The sequence below is a fragment of the Piliocolobus tephrosceles genome, chromosome 21, assembly GCF_002776525.5.
Source record: "Piliocolobus tephrosceles isolate RC106 chromosome 21, ASM277652v3, whole genome shotgun sequence".
Lineage (NCBI taxonomy): Eukaryota > Metazoa > Chordata > Mammalia > Primates > Cercopithecidae > Piliocolobus > Piliocolobus tephrosceles.
This window is the reverse complement of record NC_045454.1, coordinates 22743322-22758985: the sequence shown is the minus strand read 5'-3', so window position 1 is coordinate 22758985 and position 15664 is coordinate 22743322. Positions and strand designations below refer to the sequence as shown.

At 52.4% G+C, this 15664-nt stretch overlaps 1 protein-coding gene across 1 annotated transcript in view; it reads left to right on the top strand.

Moving 5' to 3' along the window:
• GPI (glucose-6-phosphate isomerase) overlaps window positions 1-15664 on the top strand; it is a 48476-nt gene that overhangs the window by 9063 nt on the left and 23749 nt on the right. The window contains exons 5-9 of the mRNA XM_023229032.1: window positions 5679-5762; window positions 5911-6057; window positions 7371-7442; window positions 7956-8000; window positions 9905-9958. Of these exons, the coding sequence (XP_023084800.1) occupies window positions 5679-5762; window positions 5911-6057; window positions 7371-7442; window positions 7956-8000; window positions 9905-9958 (402 nt within the window). The remainder of the gene's footprint in view (window positions 1-5678; window positions 5763-5910; window positions 6058-7370; window positions 7443-7955; window positions 8001-9904; window positions 9959-15664) is intronic.

The window sequence follows — 15664 nt, the reverse complement described above, 5'->3', positions numbered from 1 at the left end:
TTTTTTTTTTTTTTTTTTTTTTTGAGACGGAGTCTTGCTCTGTTGCCCAGGCTGGAGTGCAGTGGCCGGATCTCAGCTCACCGCAACCTCCGTCTCCTGGGTTCACGCCATTCTCCTGCCTCAGCCTCCTGAGTGGCTGGGACCACAGGCGCCCACCACCTCGCCCGGCTAATTTTTTGTATTTTTAGTAGAGACGGGGTTTCACCGTGTTAGCCAGGAGGGTCTCGATCTCCTGACCTCGTGATCCGCCCGTCTCGGCCTCCCAAAGTGCTGGGATTACAGGCTTGAGCCACCGCGCCCGGCCAACCGTGTCTTTAAAACCTAAACCCAGCAAAGTGCAGTGGCTCATGTGTAATCCCAGCATTTTGGAAGGGTGAATCAGATCACTGCAGGCCAGGAGTTCAAGACTAGTTTGGGCAACATAGACCCTGTCTCTTTTTTCTTTTTTTTTTGAGACGGAGTCTCGCTCTGTTACCCGGGCTGAAGTGCAGTGGCGCGATCTTGGCTCACTGCAAGCTCCGCCTCCCAGGTTCACGTCTTTCTCCTGCCTCAGCCTCCTGAGTAGCTGGGACTACAGGCGCCCGCCACCGCGCCCAGCTAAGTTTTTGTATTTTTAGTAGAGACTGGGTTTCACCATGTTAGCCAAGATGGTTTCCATCTCCTGACCTCGTGATCTGGCCACCTTGGCCTCCCAAAGTGCTGGGATTATAGGTGTGAGCCACCGCGCCTGGCCATTTTTTTATTTTTATTTTTAGACAGAGTCTCTCTCTTTCGCCCAGGCTGGAGTGCAATGGCCTGATCTCGGTTCACTGCACCCTCTGCCTCCTGGGTTCAAATAGTTCTCCTGCCTCAGCCTCCAGAGTAGCTGGGATTACAGGTGCCTGCCACCACACCCGGCTAAGTTTTGTATTTTAGTAGACACGGGGTTTCACCATGTTGGCCAGTCTGGTCTCAAACTCCTGACCTCATAATCTGACCACTTTGGCCTCCCAAAGTGCTGGGATTACAGGCGTGAGCCACTGTGCCCAGCCTATTTTTTTTTTTTTTTTTTTTTTTTTGGACGGAGTCTCCCTCTGTCGCCCAAGCTGGAGTGCAGTGGCCGGATCTCAGCTCACTGCAAGCTCCGCCTCCCGGGTTCACGCCATTCTCCTGCCTCAGCCTCCCGGGTAGCTGGGACTACAGACGCCGCCACCTCGCCCGGCTAGTGTTTTGTAGTTTTTAGTAGAGACGAGGTTTCACCGTGTTAGCCAGGATGGTCTCGATCTCCTGACCTCGTGATCCGCCCGTCTCGGCCTCCCAAAGTGCTGGGATTACAGGCTTGAGCCACCGCGCCCGGCCGCCTATTTTTGTTTTAATTAAAAAAAAAATAATTTATAGTCTGGATGCTGTGGCTCACACCTGTAATCCTAGCACTTTGGGAGGCTGAGGTGGGCAGATCACTTCAGGTCAGGAGTTTGAGACCAGCCTGGCCCACATGGCGAAACCTGTCTCTACTAAAAATACAAACAAAATTAGCTGGGGGTGTGGCAGGCACCTGTAATTCCAACTGCTCGGGAGACTGAGGCAGCAGTATCATTTGAACCCAGGAGGTGGAGGTTACTGAGAGCTGAGATAGCGCCACCGCACTCCCACCTGGGTGACAGAGCGAGACTCCATCTCAAAAAATTATTATTATTGTTTATAGCTGGGCATGGTGTTGCACGCCGGTAGTCCCAGTTACTTGGGAAGCTGAGGCAGGAGAATCGCTTGAACCTGGGAGGTGGAGGCTGCAGTAAGCTGAGATTGCACCACTGTACTCTAGCCTGTGTGACAGAGCAAGATTCTAAAAAAAAAAAAAAAAAAAAAAAATTTGAAAGAAAAGAAAATTGCCGGATCTTATTAGTGTGTACTAATTTTTTATTGATGTGTGATAAATTATTCCAAAATTTAGCAACTAGAAGCAACAATCACCATCTCTTTAGGTGGGAAATTTGCAGTGGCTGCGTTTGGAGTAGTGGCTCTGATCTTCTAAGGTTGCAATCAAGATGTTGGCTAAAGATGTGGTCATTTGAAGGCTTGATGGGGGCTGGAGGGTCTGCTTTGAAGATGGCTCACTAGCACTGCTGGCTTTGGGAGGCACAGACAATTCAAGTGTCCTCATGACAACGCAGTTTATTTCTCCCAGAGTAAGTGATCCAATAGAGAGCAAGGCAGATGCCTGGAGGTCTTTTGTGACCTCATGTCAGGATTCACACTCTTTTTTTTTGAGATGGAGTTTCACTCTTGTCGCCCAGGCCAGAGTACAATGGCATGATCTCGGCTCACTGCAACCTCCAGTCTTGGGCTCAAGCGATTCTCCTGCCTTAGCCTCCTGAGTAACTGGGATTACAGGTACTTGCCACCATGCCCGCCCTTTTTTTTAAAAAAATTTATTTTTTTTAGTAGAAATGGGGTTTCACCATTTTGGCCAGGCTGGTCTCGAACTTCTGATCTCAAGTGATCTGCCTGCTTCGCCCTCCCAAAATGCTGGGATTACAGGGTGAGCCACCACGCCCAGCTACACTCTTTCATTTCTATAATACCCTGTTGGTGTTACAGATCAGCTCTGGTCATTGTGGGAAGGGACTGCACCAGTGGGTTAATGCCAGGAAGCAAGGACCACTGGTCACCATCTCAGAAGGTGGGTGGCTATCGTAGTCCTGCTTCTGGCGCCTAGTGGTTGATTTGTGTTCCTTCCACACGCAAACACCCCACTCACTTTCTCCTAAGTCCATATCCTGTTACAGTATCAGAAGTCTAGAACCTCATCTTGTCAAGTACAGGTGTGGTAGTACCTGCATTTCCTTTAGTACAACTCGAGTATAGTTCCTTTCAATCTGGAGACATGTGAATTTAAAGAGACAAATTATCTACCCCTCAGACACCCAACATACGATGGCGAGGTGGGCATAGGATGACTAGTATATATGGGATAATTTTTTTTTCTTTTCTTTCTTTTTTATTTTTTGAGATAGGGTCTCACTCTGTCGCCCAGGCTGGAGTGCAGTGGTGCGTGCAATCGCCACTCACTGCAGCCTCAAACTCCTGGGCTCAAGCAATCCCCCACCTCAGCCTTCTGGGACTACAGGCACATGCCACCATGCCTGGTTACTTTTTTATTTTTTGTAGAGATGAGGTCATGCTATGTTGCCCAGGCTAGTTTTAAACTCTTGGGCTCAAGTGATCCTCCTGCCTCAGTTTCCCAGTAAGTGCTGGGATTATAGGCATGAGTCACTGAGTCATGTATATTTAGGTTTTTATTATGACAACACTGTACTTCTGGTACCAGAATCTGTATTAGTTATCTATCATTGTATAACAAATGACGTGAAAACTTGGCTTAAAACAGCAATAAACTTTTTTTTTTTTGAGACAATCTTGCTCTGTTGCCCAGGCTAGAGTACAATGGCACAATCTCAGCTTACTGCAACCTCCGCCTCCCGGGTTTCAGCAATTCTCCTGTCTCAGCCTCCCCAGTAGATGGGATTACCGGGTCACGCCATCATACCTGGATAATTTTTGTATTTTTTCTTTTAGTAGAGATGGGGTTTCACCATGTTGGCCAGGCTGGTCTCGAACTCCTGACCTTGTGATCCACCTGCCTCAGCCTCCTAAAGTGCTGGGATTACAGGTGTGAGCCACCATGTTGGGCCTAGCAGTACTTTTATTACCTCTCACACTGTCTGTGGGTCAGAAGTTTGGGAGTGGCTTACCTGGTTAGTCTTGGTTTGGAGATCTCTCATGAGGCTTTAGTCAAGATGTTGGCCAGTGCCCTGGTTACTGGAAGGTTTGATGGGTTTGGAGGACTCCCTCTAAGGTGTCCTATACACAGGAAGCGAGTTGGCAGTGACTGTTGGAAAAAGGCCTCAGTTCCCTGCTGCGTGGGCTTCTTTATGGAACTCTTTTGAGTGTCTTCACAGCATCATAGACGGCTTCCCCAAAAGCTAGTCATCCAAGAGAGCAAAGCAGAAACTGCAGGTTCTCTGAAGTCACATTTCACCCCTTTTGCAGTCTCCTGGTGGGTGCATAGGTCACCCCTCCCAGCACAGGTGGAAGCTATGCAGGGGCGTGAGTTCCAGGAAGCAGGGATCACTGGTGTCTGATTGGAGACTGGCTTCAGGTCTGATACTCCTTTCCCCAGCATAGCCTAGTCACAGTTTTCAGCATTTCACATCTCTTGGTCTCTGGCATAGTAGATTCTGCCGAGTTATCCCTGGTTTTGCAAATTCTGACAGTGTTGCTGTGAGGTAGGGATGTCTCACTGTTGTAACCAGGAAATAGTCTAGTTGGTGGTGAGTGTGGCAGGGGCCACTATGGTCTCCAGAGACTCCTAGGCCTTGTGTAGTGGCTCACGCCTGTAATCCCAACGCTTTGGGAGGTCAAGATGGGAGGATTATTTGAGGCCAGGAGTTAGAGACCAGGCTGGGCAACATAGCAAGACACCGTCTCTACGAAAAATAAAATAGGCTGTGTGTGGTGGCTCACACCTGTAATCCAAGCACTTTGGGAGGCTGAGGCAGGTGGATCACCTGAGGTCAGGAGTTTGAGACCAGCGTGGCCAGCACGGCGAAACCCCGTCTCTACTAAAAATAGTAAAAATTAGCTGGGTGTGGTGGCAGGTGCCTGTAATCCCAGCTACTTGGGAGGCTGAATCAGTTGAATCCTGGAGCCTGGAGGTGGAGACTGCAGTGAGCTGAGATCGTGCTGTTGCACTCCAGCCTGGGCGACAGAGTGAGACTCTGTCTTAGGAAAAAAAAAAAAATGGCTAAGGCAGAGCATTTTGTTCTGTTTTTGGAGTCAGGGTCTTCCTCTGTCACCTAGGCTGGAGTACAGTGTTGGCAATCTTAGCTTGCTGCAGCCTCAACTTCCTGGGCTCAAGCAATTCTCCTGTCTCAGCCTTGAGCCACCCTTCCTGGCCCCTAAGGCACAGGTTTAAAAATAAATAAATAGCGAGGCGTGGTGGCTCACACCTGTAATTCCAGCACTTTGGGAGGCCGAGCTGGGCAGATCACTTGAGGCCAGTAATTCGAGGCCAGCCTGGCCAACATGGCAAAACCCCGTCCCTACTAAAAATACAAAATAATTAGCTAGGCATGGTGGTGGCACAGGCCTGTAGTCCCAGCTACTCAGGAGACTGAGGCATGAGTATTGTTAGAACCCAGAAAGTGCAGTCTCTGTCTCAAAAAAAAAAATTAAAAATAAATAAGCCAGGCACGGTTGCTCAAGCCTGTAATCCCAGCAGTTTGGGAGGCCGAGGCAGGTGGATCACGAGGTCAGGAGTATGAGACCATCCTGCTAACACAGTGAAACCCCATCTCTACTAAAAATTTTAAAAAAATTAGCTGGGCATGGGGCGGGTGTATACAGGTGTATAGTTCCAGCTACTCAGGAGTCTGAGGCAGGAGAATGGCATGAACCCGGGAGGTGGACCTTGCGGTGAGCCGAGATCGCGCCACTGCACTCCAGCCTGGGCGACACAGCAAGACTCCGTCTCCAAAAATAAAAATAAAAAAAATTGTAAATTAAAAACAAAAAAATAGAGGCACCTGCGAGGGCCTGAAAGCTGGGACTGAGGAACCAGGACATGGCAGTAATGATGTTTTTGAACAGCGGCTTATGCCTGGGGGTTTGGGCTGACGGCATCTTCCCCCCTGTGCCAGCGTGTCCGGAGCGGTGACTGGAAGGGGTACACAGGCAAGACCATCACGGACGTCATCAACATTGGCATTGGCGGCTCTGACCTGGTGAGGAGAAAACTGCCTTGGGGTAGGGTGGGAGTCTGGGCACTGTTATTCCCACCCAGGTCCTTACTTTCTCCAGGGATGGGACCTGGCTGTCTCCACTTTTTGTGGGCTCTGAATTCTTATTCTCTGATGCTGTGTCTCCCCCCAGGGACCCCTCATGGTGACTGAAGCCCTTAAGCCATACTCTTCAGAAGGTCCCCGTGTCTGGTATGTCTCCAACATTGATGGAACTCACATTGCCAAAACCCTGGCCCAGCTGAACCCCGAGTCCTCCCTGTTCATCATCGCTTCCAAGGTATGAGCGCCGAAAACTGCCCGGCCCCTGGCCCAGCCGTGTGTGTGTTGGGGCAGGGAGGGACGGCTGTTTTGCTGTCCCCCTGGCCATTGGTCCCTCTTGGTGGGTTCCGAGTGAACCATGGTTTGTGGTTCAGGTCAGTACAGCTGCCCTAGACTGTTTTCGTGCCTGGCAGCAAACAAGGTTTACTGATGAAAGCCTGAACACATCAGTCTGAAGCTTTGTGTCTTGACCACACCCACTCACCTTGTGGCATCTCTGCTCAGTCTGGGACTGCTCACCACTTTCTTACAAACCTGTCCTTTACAGAGTCTGGCTGTGTCACCCAGGCTGGAGTGTAGTGGCGCGATCTCGGCTCACTGCAATCTCTGTCTCCTGGGTTTCAAGCAATTCTCATTTCTCAGCCTCCCAAGTAGCTGGGACTAGGCAGCACACCATCACACCTGGCTAATTTTATTATTTATTTATTTATTTATTTATTATTTTTTAGTATAGATGGGGTTTTGCCATGTTGGTCATGCTGGTCTTGAAGTCCTGACCTCAGGTGATGCGCCCCCCTCGGCCTCCCAAAGTGCTCCCAAAGCATGCCCAGCCACGCTTGCTCCTTTCTGATCCCAGAGCCATGCTCTGATAATAGAGGGGTTTTGTTTGCTGTCGTTTATGCTCTATTTACTCACATGAATGTACATAAAATATGAAGAATTCCATCTGAATTCTGAGATACCTTCCAGCCTGGGCCGAAGAGAACCTCAGGCTGACTGCAGCCCCCTAGGGGAGAAGCTGTGGTCTTTGACCCGCAGGCTTAGGGTCGGGGGTGTGTGTTTACCAGCCTCCCTCCTCTGGTTTTTTTTTTTTGAGACAGAGTCTCACTCTGTCGTCCGGGCTGGAGTGCAGTGGCCGGATCTCGGCTCACTACAAGCTCCGCCTCTCGGGTTTACGCCATTCTCCTGCCTCAGCCTCCCGAGTAGCTGGGACTACAGGCGCCCGCCACCTCGCCCAGCTAGTTTTTTGTATTTTTTAGTAGAGACGGGGTTTCACTGTGTTAGCCAGGATGGTCTCGATCTCCTGACCTCGTGATCCGCCTGTCTCGGCCTCCCAAAGTGCTGGGATTACAGGCTTGAGCCACCGTGCCCGGCCCCTCTGGTTTTAAAGAGTTGGAATCTCAGGAGGTTATGTGGCGTCACTGTCACTGACCTGCAAATACTGCTCCATGTGACAGCTGGGCATTGCCTTGGCCTCTGCTGCTGAGCCCTGACTTGAGGCTGCACCCACCCCTAAACTTGGGCGCCCACTGCTTTTCTCTTCGGTTGCAGACCTTTACCACCCAGGAGACCATCACGAATGCGGAGACGGCGAAGGAGTGGTTTCTCCAGGCGGCCAAGGATGTGAGTGGGCTATAGGGCCTCCCTCGTGGTCAGCTTCTGGGCTGGGAAGAGCAGGGTGGGCCCCTGAGTGACCAAGTCTGGCCCTGTCTCTCCTGAAGTTGGAAGCGGAAGGTGGCCTTGCCAGTGCCTGCCTTTGCTAGATGAGATGATTGTTCATCTTGGCTTTGCCAGACCCAGCCTTGCAGATGTGACAGAACCTGCTCTCGCGGGCTGACAGCCCTTGTGTTGCCCTTTCTCTAAGGTTCCTTGGTGCAGCAGGGACTCTTGGCCACACCTATTTTATAGGGGAGGGATGTCCCTGAGCCCCGCATGCTTGTAAGATGGGATGAGCAGGCAGCCTGTGACCCATCTGCTTTCTTGACCTTGACCTCGATGTGGGCCTCCTTCAACAGTCTCAGAACAAGGAACTGGGAATCTCAGTCCCATGCAGGGCCTTGGTTCCTCTAGTGATGGGGAGTGACTACCCCTTGTCTCCCTGGGCTGGATTTGGTAACTTGGCTCTGTCTTTTGTAGCCTTCTGCAGTGGCGAAGCACTTTGTTGCCCTGTCTACTAACACGGTAAGTGCCCCTGTGGTCCCCTGTACTGCCTTCCTGGGAGGGCCCAGCATGTCTAGGTCATGGCCTCTCAGAGATGTGGTTCATAGGTCTGGTGGATCTTGGCTTGGCTGATGGTATGGAAGGGTTGGCGGCCTTCCTTGCCCTTTCTACATTCACCCATTCAACCTCTGTAGCCTTGAGGAGAGAGGCTTGGAGTCAGTGGGATCACGATAACCCCTTTTTCCATCTCCCAGGCCTGAGTGATACCCAGAACCCGCCATACACATGACCTTCCTAGGCCTCTGTGCACAGCATCTCCCCAAATGGGACATGCTGGGTAGGGGTGGAGGATGCATTCCATTTTTCATGTAAGGACATAAAGCCCCAATGAAGGGAGGTCACACTTTGCCCCCTACTTAGTCATTGTTGTTTTGTGTGTGGTGTTTTTTTTTTTTTTCAGACAGTCCACTTTGTTGCCCAGGCTGGAGTGCAGTGGCAAGATCTTGGCTCCTTGCAACCTCTGCCTTCCAGGTTCAAGTGATTCTCACGCCTCAGCCTCCTGAGTAGCTGGGATTACAGGTGCATGCCACCATGTCCAGCTAATTTTTATATTTTTAGTGGAGACGGGGTTTCACCATGTTGGCCAGGCTGGTCTCTAATTCCTGACCTCAAGTGATCCGCCCACCTCGGCCTCCCAAAGTGCTGGGATTACAAGTGTGTGCTACTCTGCCCAGCCTATTTTTTGAGACAAGGTCTCGCTCTGTCACCCAGGCTGGAATGTGATCTTGTGGTGCGATCTTGGCTCATTGCAACCTTTGCCTCCTGGGTTCAAGCAATTTTCATGCCTCAGCCTCCTGACTAGCTGGGATTACAGGCACCCACTACCACATCCAGCTACTTTTTGTATTTTTGGTAGAGACAGGGTTTCGCCATGGTGGCCAGGCTAGTCTCGAATTGCTGACCTCAAGTGATCTGCCCACCTCGGCCTCCCAAAGTATTGGGATTACAGGCATAAGCCACTGTACCCGGCCCACTCAGCGATTGTATGAGTAGGTGATGCCAGAATTAGAACCTGGGTCACCTGCCCGCCAGTTCTCACAGTCTGCCTGGCCCCGAGGTTGTGCAGGCTCAGCAGGACATGGCAGAGTAAGGGATGTTCCAGGAGTGACAGCAGCAGTCAGCCAGTGGGCACTGTGCTGTGTCAGAGCTGGGGACCACACCCACATCACTCCCTCCCACCCCCTCCACCAGTACCCCTACATCTCTGCCTCCAGTACTCGCCCGGCTGCAGCAGGACGCCGTAAGGCTGGCTAACCATAGCACTGTTGCCTGCCTCCCACTGACCGGTCAGCAGGGCTTCTCCTCCTGTGGGGAATAGGTAAGGGGTTGCTGGCCCTGTCTGCCCTGGGGACCAGAATACCTGATGGGTCCTCAGAGCTTCTTGGTGCAGTCACCCTCCCACACATGGGAAGGGCTGGGTGACTGTCCAGCCTGTGTGTGGTTGCCTGGCCTGGTAGGTGGCCCCTGCCCATGCTTGGGTCGCAGTCCTAGGTTCGGTTCCTAGATGCCCTGAGGGGTCATGCTCTGGTGTCCCAGACAGGCCTGGGTGAGAGCTGTTGCAGAGCAGTGTGTGGGCCAGTTCCTTACACGGGGTTACAGCTGCCCTCAGCAGGGGGCTTTACAGGTGCAACGTCACTGGTGTGCTGGTCATGGACTGACCTGGTGTCCATCTTGGGGTGGGCAGATCCTGGGCCCTGCCCTCAACTCAGACTGCTCCAGCCCTGCCCCATCCCTGGCTCTGGGGAAGGTGAGGCTCAGCTCACAGAGCATAGCTCCCTGCCTCCTGGAGCTCCTGTTTCCATCCCACTAGCAAATGCTTCCTTTCATTTCTCTCCCTTTGTTTTTTTTTTTTTTTTTTTTTGTAGACCAAAGTGAAGGAGTTTGGAATTGACCCTCAAAACATGTTTGAGTTCTGGGATGTAAGTACAAGCACTTCTGCACTGGGTGAATTAAGTGTCCTTTGCCAAATCATGGCCGTTGAGGGGTCCATGAGGTCAGGTCAGTGTTTATTGAGTACCTGCTGCATACCTAGCTTGGGGAAAGGTAGAGAGGCCCTCAGAGAGGCTTGGAGGACAAGAGCAACCCAGGCAGGATGAGGGCTCCACTTCCACCTGAGGGCGGGCTGAGCTTGCATTGCCAGATGATACTCCCTTGGGTGCCTGCCTGCAACACCCACTGTGGGGTAACCCGAGTCCCCCTTGCCCCCCTCACAGAGTTGAGGTTGTGAGTTATTCTCAGTGATGACCTTTCTCTGAACTGCAGCCACCATCTGTAAAGGCCAAGGGGCAGGGTGAGGTATGAGGTATGACCGGGTAGGCCTGGAAAGAAGCAACAGGAGCTGCAGGAGGAGCTGGGGGGGTGGCGTAGAGGAGGCGCCAGGCTGGGGCAGCTTGCAGAGCAAACCCTGCCTTGAGTGACAGGGCTGCAGACCCCTCTGTAGCAACAGGTGGTCCATGGGACCGCCTCTGCTGGAGCCGAACAGTGAGCTGCAGCTTTCCTTGTGCACTTGCCTGAGCTCAGCAGTGCTGTGAGGAGGGCTCTGGCTGTGAAGCCTGGGGTGCAGGGGTGCAGTGCAGGGTGTGGTGCGGGCGCTGTGAATGCTGTGGGCATGGCCAGGCTTAGGTGCAGGGTCTAACACTGTGGCAGGCGCAGCAGAGGGCATTGCCCATTTGGTGGTTTTCCCATCTGGGGCTGTTTCCAGGCATTTGGACTGGAGGCCCTTTGCTTGGTGATGGCATCCACAGACATAACCTTGTTCCCTTGAAAGGTCTAGGGGCCTTTTGCTACCGGGGTCTGGGAGAGAATGAAGCCCTAATGCCTTAAGCCATCCACTGTGTATAATGAGTTAACTTCTTTCTAGAATGAGACTAGTTACATACCATCCTTGGAAGAATTGACAAGAGTCACTCAAGTCATTTTCTGCATCCTGTGGCTCAGATGCGGAACCCCGGTCAAGAGAGACTGTGCGGCTTCTAATAAATGTTGCATGCCTGATAATGGAGGGCAGGCACCTTCCACCTCCTCCTTGGGATCTGGAGCCTGAGCAGGTGGTGGGCAGGGATGTGTGGGTGCTGCTGCCGGCCAAGGAGCCGAGCAGATTGGGGGTGTCCTTGCTCGTCACCACCCGGCATGTAGAGATGAGTTAGGGTGTGGCTTAAGGAGAGGATGGGTCTGGCCTCCCAGGTAAGGCCTAGGAATGATATTTAGGCACAGGAACATGGGGCCAGGGCTGGTTGGTGATTCCTAAGCGGAGGCTTCCTGGGCCAGGCTAGACAGACCACAGGGGATGGAGGAGGGATCTGCCTGAGTTACTAGAGTGTATCCTGCTGAATCCGGAAGGTGATATCTGAAGAACCCAGGGATAGGAGCAGGTGAAGTTCCTGGAGGTAGGGTCTCGGATGAGCTACAGCCATCAGCTCAGGCCTAGGGATGCAGTCCCGGCTCTCAGGTGAGATCAGAAGAGTCTTGTCTGGTAGTGGTAATTCTTGGTCCGCCAGGGCCAGTTGTGGTGCAGCCTTGGGTGTCAGGATCAGGCAGGGGGGTGGTGGGAAACCGCGGGGTCTCTCAGGGCTCAGCCAGAGTCAGCACACGCCACAGGGCCAGTTTTGGCTGGGGAGGCCCGAAGTGGAGCCAGAGCAGATCCAGGTGAGTTCTGAGGAGGAGCCAGGGCAGAGAGAGGGACCCATGGGTCTGTGAATTCTGGAGGAGAAGCAGGTATTTAGAGATGGTTTTGTCAGGTGGAGTCTGAGGAGCCAAAGCTACGTATGTGCGTATGTCAGCCGGGCTCTGTGGGAGGTGGGGTAGACCTATGGCATGGGACAGGTGTGCCCGCTGGGATCTCTGGCCGGTTCTAGAAAGTGAGGATCAGGTAGTGGGTGGCTGATTGCTCAAGTGGGGTGTTTAGAACCCAGGATTAGGGGCACACAGGTCAGCACCTGCTTCTCAGCATCCTGACTGGGTGTGATGGGCAGAGCTCAGGGCGTCAGAGGCCTCTGAGAATTCATGACTGAAGTCCAAGTCTGTGGCGTCAGGGTCTGCAGAGCGCAGATGCGGGAGAGGTAGGAATGTACCTGGTAATATGAGGCAAGGACAGGGGAGCTGGGGCAGGTGAGGCAGGCAGGTGGCATGAGAAGCTGTGCTGGGTAGGTGCGGTCTGAGTGGCTCAGGGTGAGTAAAGGTCCAGAGACCTGGGTCTGCAGGGCAGACGTCAAGGCTGAGCCAGTCAGACAGTGTTTGTCAACACTGGGCTCTCACCAGGCTCCCTCAGGCCGAGGTCAGCAGCCAGTGATCTGTCATGTGTGAGGAAAGTGTTCAGGTTAGGTGTGTATAGTGCAGCCTTTCAGAGCCGCGTCTGTCTGAGGTCCCAGGAGCTGGAATCACACAGGTTTGTATGGCTGGGTTTCTAGGGGAGGCCTGAGGAGCCAAGACTCTACTCAGGTAGGCAGAACTAGACCAGTCCGGTAAGGACGTTGGAGCTAAAGATAGGCAGACAGGTTGAGCTGGGTCTGACAAGTGAGGCTGGAGATCCGTGATTGGGTCCAGGTTGGAGCTGTGTCCTCAGGCGATGTCTGAGCAGCTCTGGTGGGTGAGCCTGGGAAGAGACCAAAAAGCTGGAGTCAGACAAAGGGACGACGAACTGCATCCGTCTGAAAGGTGAATGAAGCCTGGGTCTGGTCGAGGTCGTAGAGCAGTTCTAGCAGGCGAGGTTTCAGGGGTTAAGGTGAGACATGGGTATGTATTTTTGGGTCTCACAGGTAAGGTCTGAGCCACTGAGGTCAGGCCCTGGTTTGTATCCCAAGTCTGAGAAGAATGATGGGTAGAGTTTGTCGGGTGACATCTGTGAAACCAGGGGCACACATAGGTAGGTTGACCAGAACAGCCATAGTCAAGCTAATTAAACTGTCCTGCAGTTGAGGTCAGGCACAGGTGGAGAGAACAATCCTATCAGGTGAGGCCCAAGGAGTAGGGGTTAGGCTCATGTAGAAAGACCTGGATGTGGTAGACAACCTCTGAGGATATGAAGTGAAGGCAGGTGGATAGAGCCAGGTCTCAGGAGGGTCTGAGGAGCTGGAGTCTGGCACAGTGAACAGGTCTGGATTTCCCAGGTGGTGTCAAGACAGGTGGGAAGGCCAGGCGCAGTGGCTCATGCCTGTAATCCCAGCACTTTGGGAGGCCAAGGCAGGCAGATCACTTGAATTCAAGAGCTCGAGACCAGCCTGGCCAGCATAGCGAAACCCCATTTCTGCTAAAAATACAAAAATTAGTCAGGCATGGTGGTGGTGCATGCCTACACTCCTAGCTACTTGGGAGGCTGAGGCACCAGAATTGCTTGAACTGGGGAGGCAGAGTGAGCCAAGATCGTGCTACTGCACTCCAGCCTCGATGACAGTGAAAGTCTATCTCAAAAACAAAAAAAGGGTCAGGTGTGGTGGCTCACGCCTGTAATCCCAGCACTTTAGGAGGCCAAGGTGGGTGGATCATCTGAGGTCAGGAGTTCAAGACCAGCCTGGCCAATATGGTGATGGGTGAAACCCTATTTCTACAAAAAAAATACAACAATTAGCTGGGTGTGGTGGCACGTGCTTGTAATCCCAGCTACTCGGGAGGCTGAGGCAGGAGAATCGCTTGAACCCGGGAGGCAGAGTTTGCAGTGAGCCGAGATCATGCCACTCACTACACTGCAACTTGGGCAGTGAGAGTGAAATTTCATCTCAAAAAAAAAAAAAAGAAAAAAGATGGGTGGGTAGAAGTTCATCTCCTGGGTGAGGCTGAGGAGCTGTGGCCAGCCACAGGTAAGTGGGCATGTGGAATTGAGTTTCTTGGGTGAGGTTTTTGGAGCCTGGTCCAGGTACATCTCTTCGGGTCCATGAGGTCTGAAGAACAGGAGTTAAACACAGGTGTGTAGAGCAGGGTTTGGCAGGTAAGGTCTTTGGAGCCAGAATCAGGGCACCTTCACAAAGCTGGGTGTGTTCATGAGACCTAAAAAGTCATAGTCAAGCCCAGGTAAGAAGAACCAAGTGTGTTGGATGAGATGTGAGCAGCTGAGGTGTGAAGTAGAGGTAGGCAGAGCTGGCCTACAAGGTACAAGCTCAGGAACCCTCACCACATGCAGGTAGGGGGTGCTGGCCCACCAGGTACAAGCCCAGGAGCCAGCATCGAGCACAGGTAGGCAGATCTTGCCTACCAGGTATGATCTGAAGAGCCAACGTCAGGCTCAGGTAGGTAGATCTGGCATGCCAGGTATACTCTGAAGAGCCAGAGTCAAACACAGGTAGGTAGAGATAGTCTTTTAGGTGTCGTTTAAGGAGCCAAGGTCAAGTACAGGTAGGTAGAGCTGGCCCACTGGGTGTGGTTTGAGGAGCCAGGGTAAGCACAGGTAGGCAAAGCTGGCCCACCAGGTATGGTCTGAGGAGCCAGGGTCAGGCTCAGGTAGGTAGAGCTGCCTGCCAGGTATGGTCTGAAGAGCCAAGATCAAGTATAGGTAGGTATTCTGGGTCACTAGGTGTAGTCTGAGAACCCAGGGTCATGCTCAGGTAGGTAGAGATAGCCTTTCAGGTGTGGTCTGAGAACCCAGGGTCAAGCACAGATAGGTAGAGATAGCCTTTCAGGTGTGGTCTGAGGAGCCAGGGTCAAGCACAGGTAGGCAGAGCTGGCCCACCATGTGTGGTCTGAGGAGCCAGGGTCTGCGGCAGGTAGACAAAACTGGTCTGCCAGTAGTCTTTTGAAGGAGAGCTGAGGAGTTAGGATTGAATGCAGGTAGATAGAGTTGGCTCTTTCAGGAGTTGGATCCAGGCACAGGAATGTGCCCCTGGGTGTTTGAGGTGAAGCCTGAAGAACCAGAGTTGATCCTAGGTGTACAGAATACCCTCTCAGGTCAAGCCCGTAGCATGGGGGTCTCCACAGGCAGGCAGAACATTGCGGGTTTCCTACAAGGTCTGTGGCCCCTAAGTTAGACGTGAGTAGGTAGATGTATCTCTCTCAAGCAAGGACTTTGTAGCTAGAGGGATGTACCCCTGGGGTCTTGCAGGTGGAGTCATTGACCCTGGTAGGCTGTAAGGAATCTGAGTTTGGCTCAGGCCAAGGAACCTGGGTCTGTCAGTCAGGGTATGAGGGGTCAGGTTATGTGAAGCCTGGTCTATCAGCTGAGATGTCTGGAACCCATCTTTGACAGGTGTGTAACTCTGTAGCCTGAGGCACTGGAGTTGGACACAAACAGGCAGAACTAGGTCTCCCAGGTGAAGCCATTGCATCGATGCTCAGTGCTGGTATATTTATCTGGTGATGTCAGTGAGTTTATGGCTCCAGGCTCAGTGCTGTTATGTTTACCTGATTATGTCAGTGAGTCTGTGACTCCAGGCTCAGTGCTGATATGTTTACCTGATTATGTCAGTGAGTCTGTGGATCCAGGCTCAGTGCTGATATGTTTACCTGATTATGTCAGTGAGTCTATGAATCCAGGCTCAGTGCTGGTATGTTTACCTGGTTGTTGTCAGTGAGTCTGTGGATCCAGGCTCACTGCTGGTATGTTGACCTGGCATTATCAGTGAGTCTGTGGGTCCAGGCTCAGTGCTGGCATGTTGACCTGGTGTTGTCAGTGAGTCTGTGGATCCAGGCTCAGTGCTGGT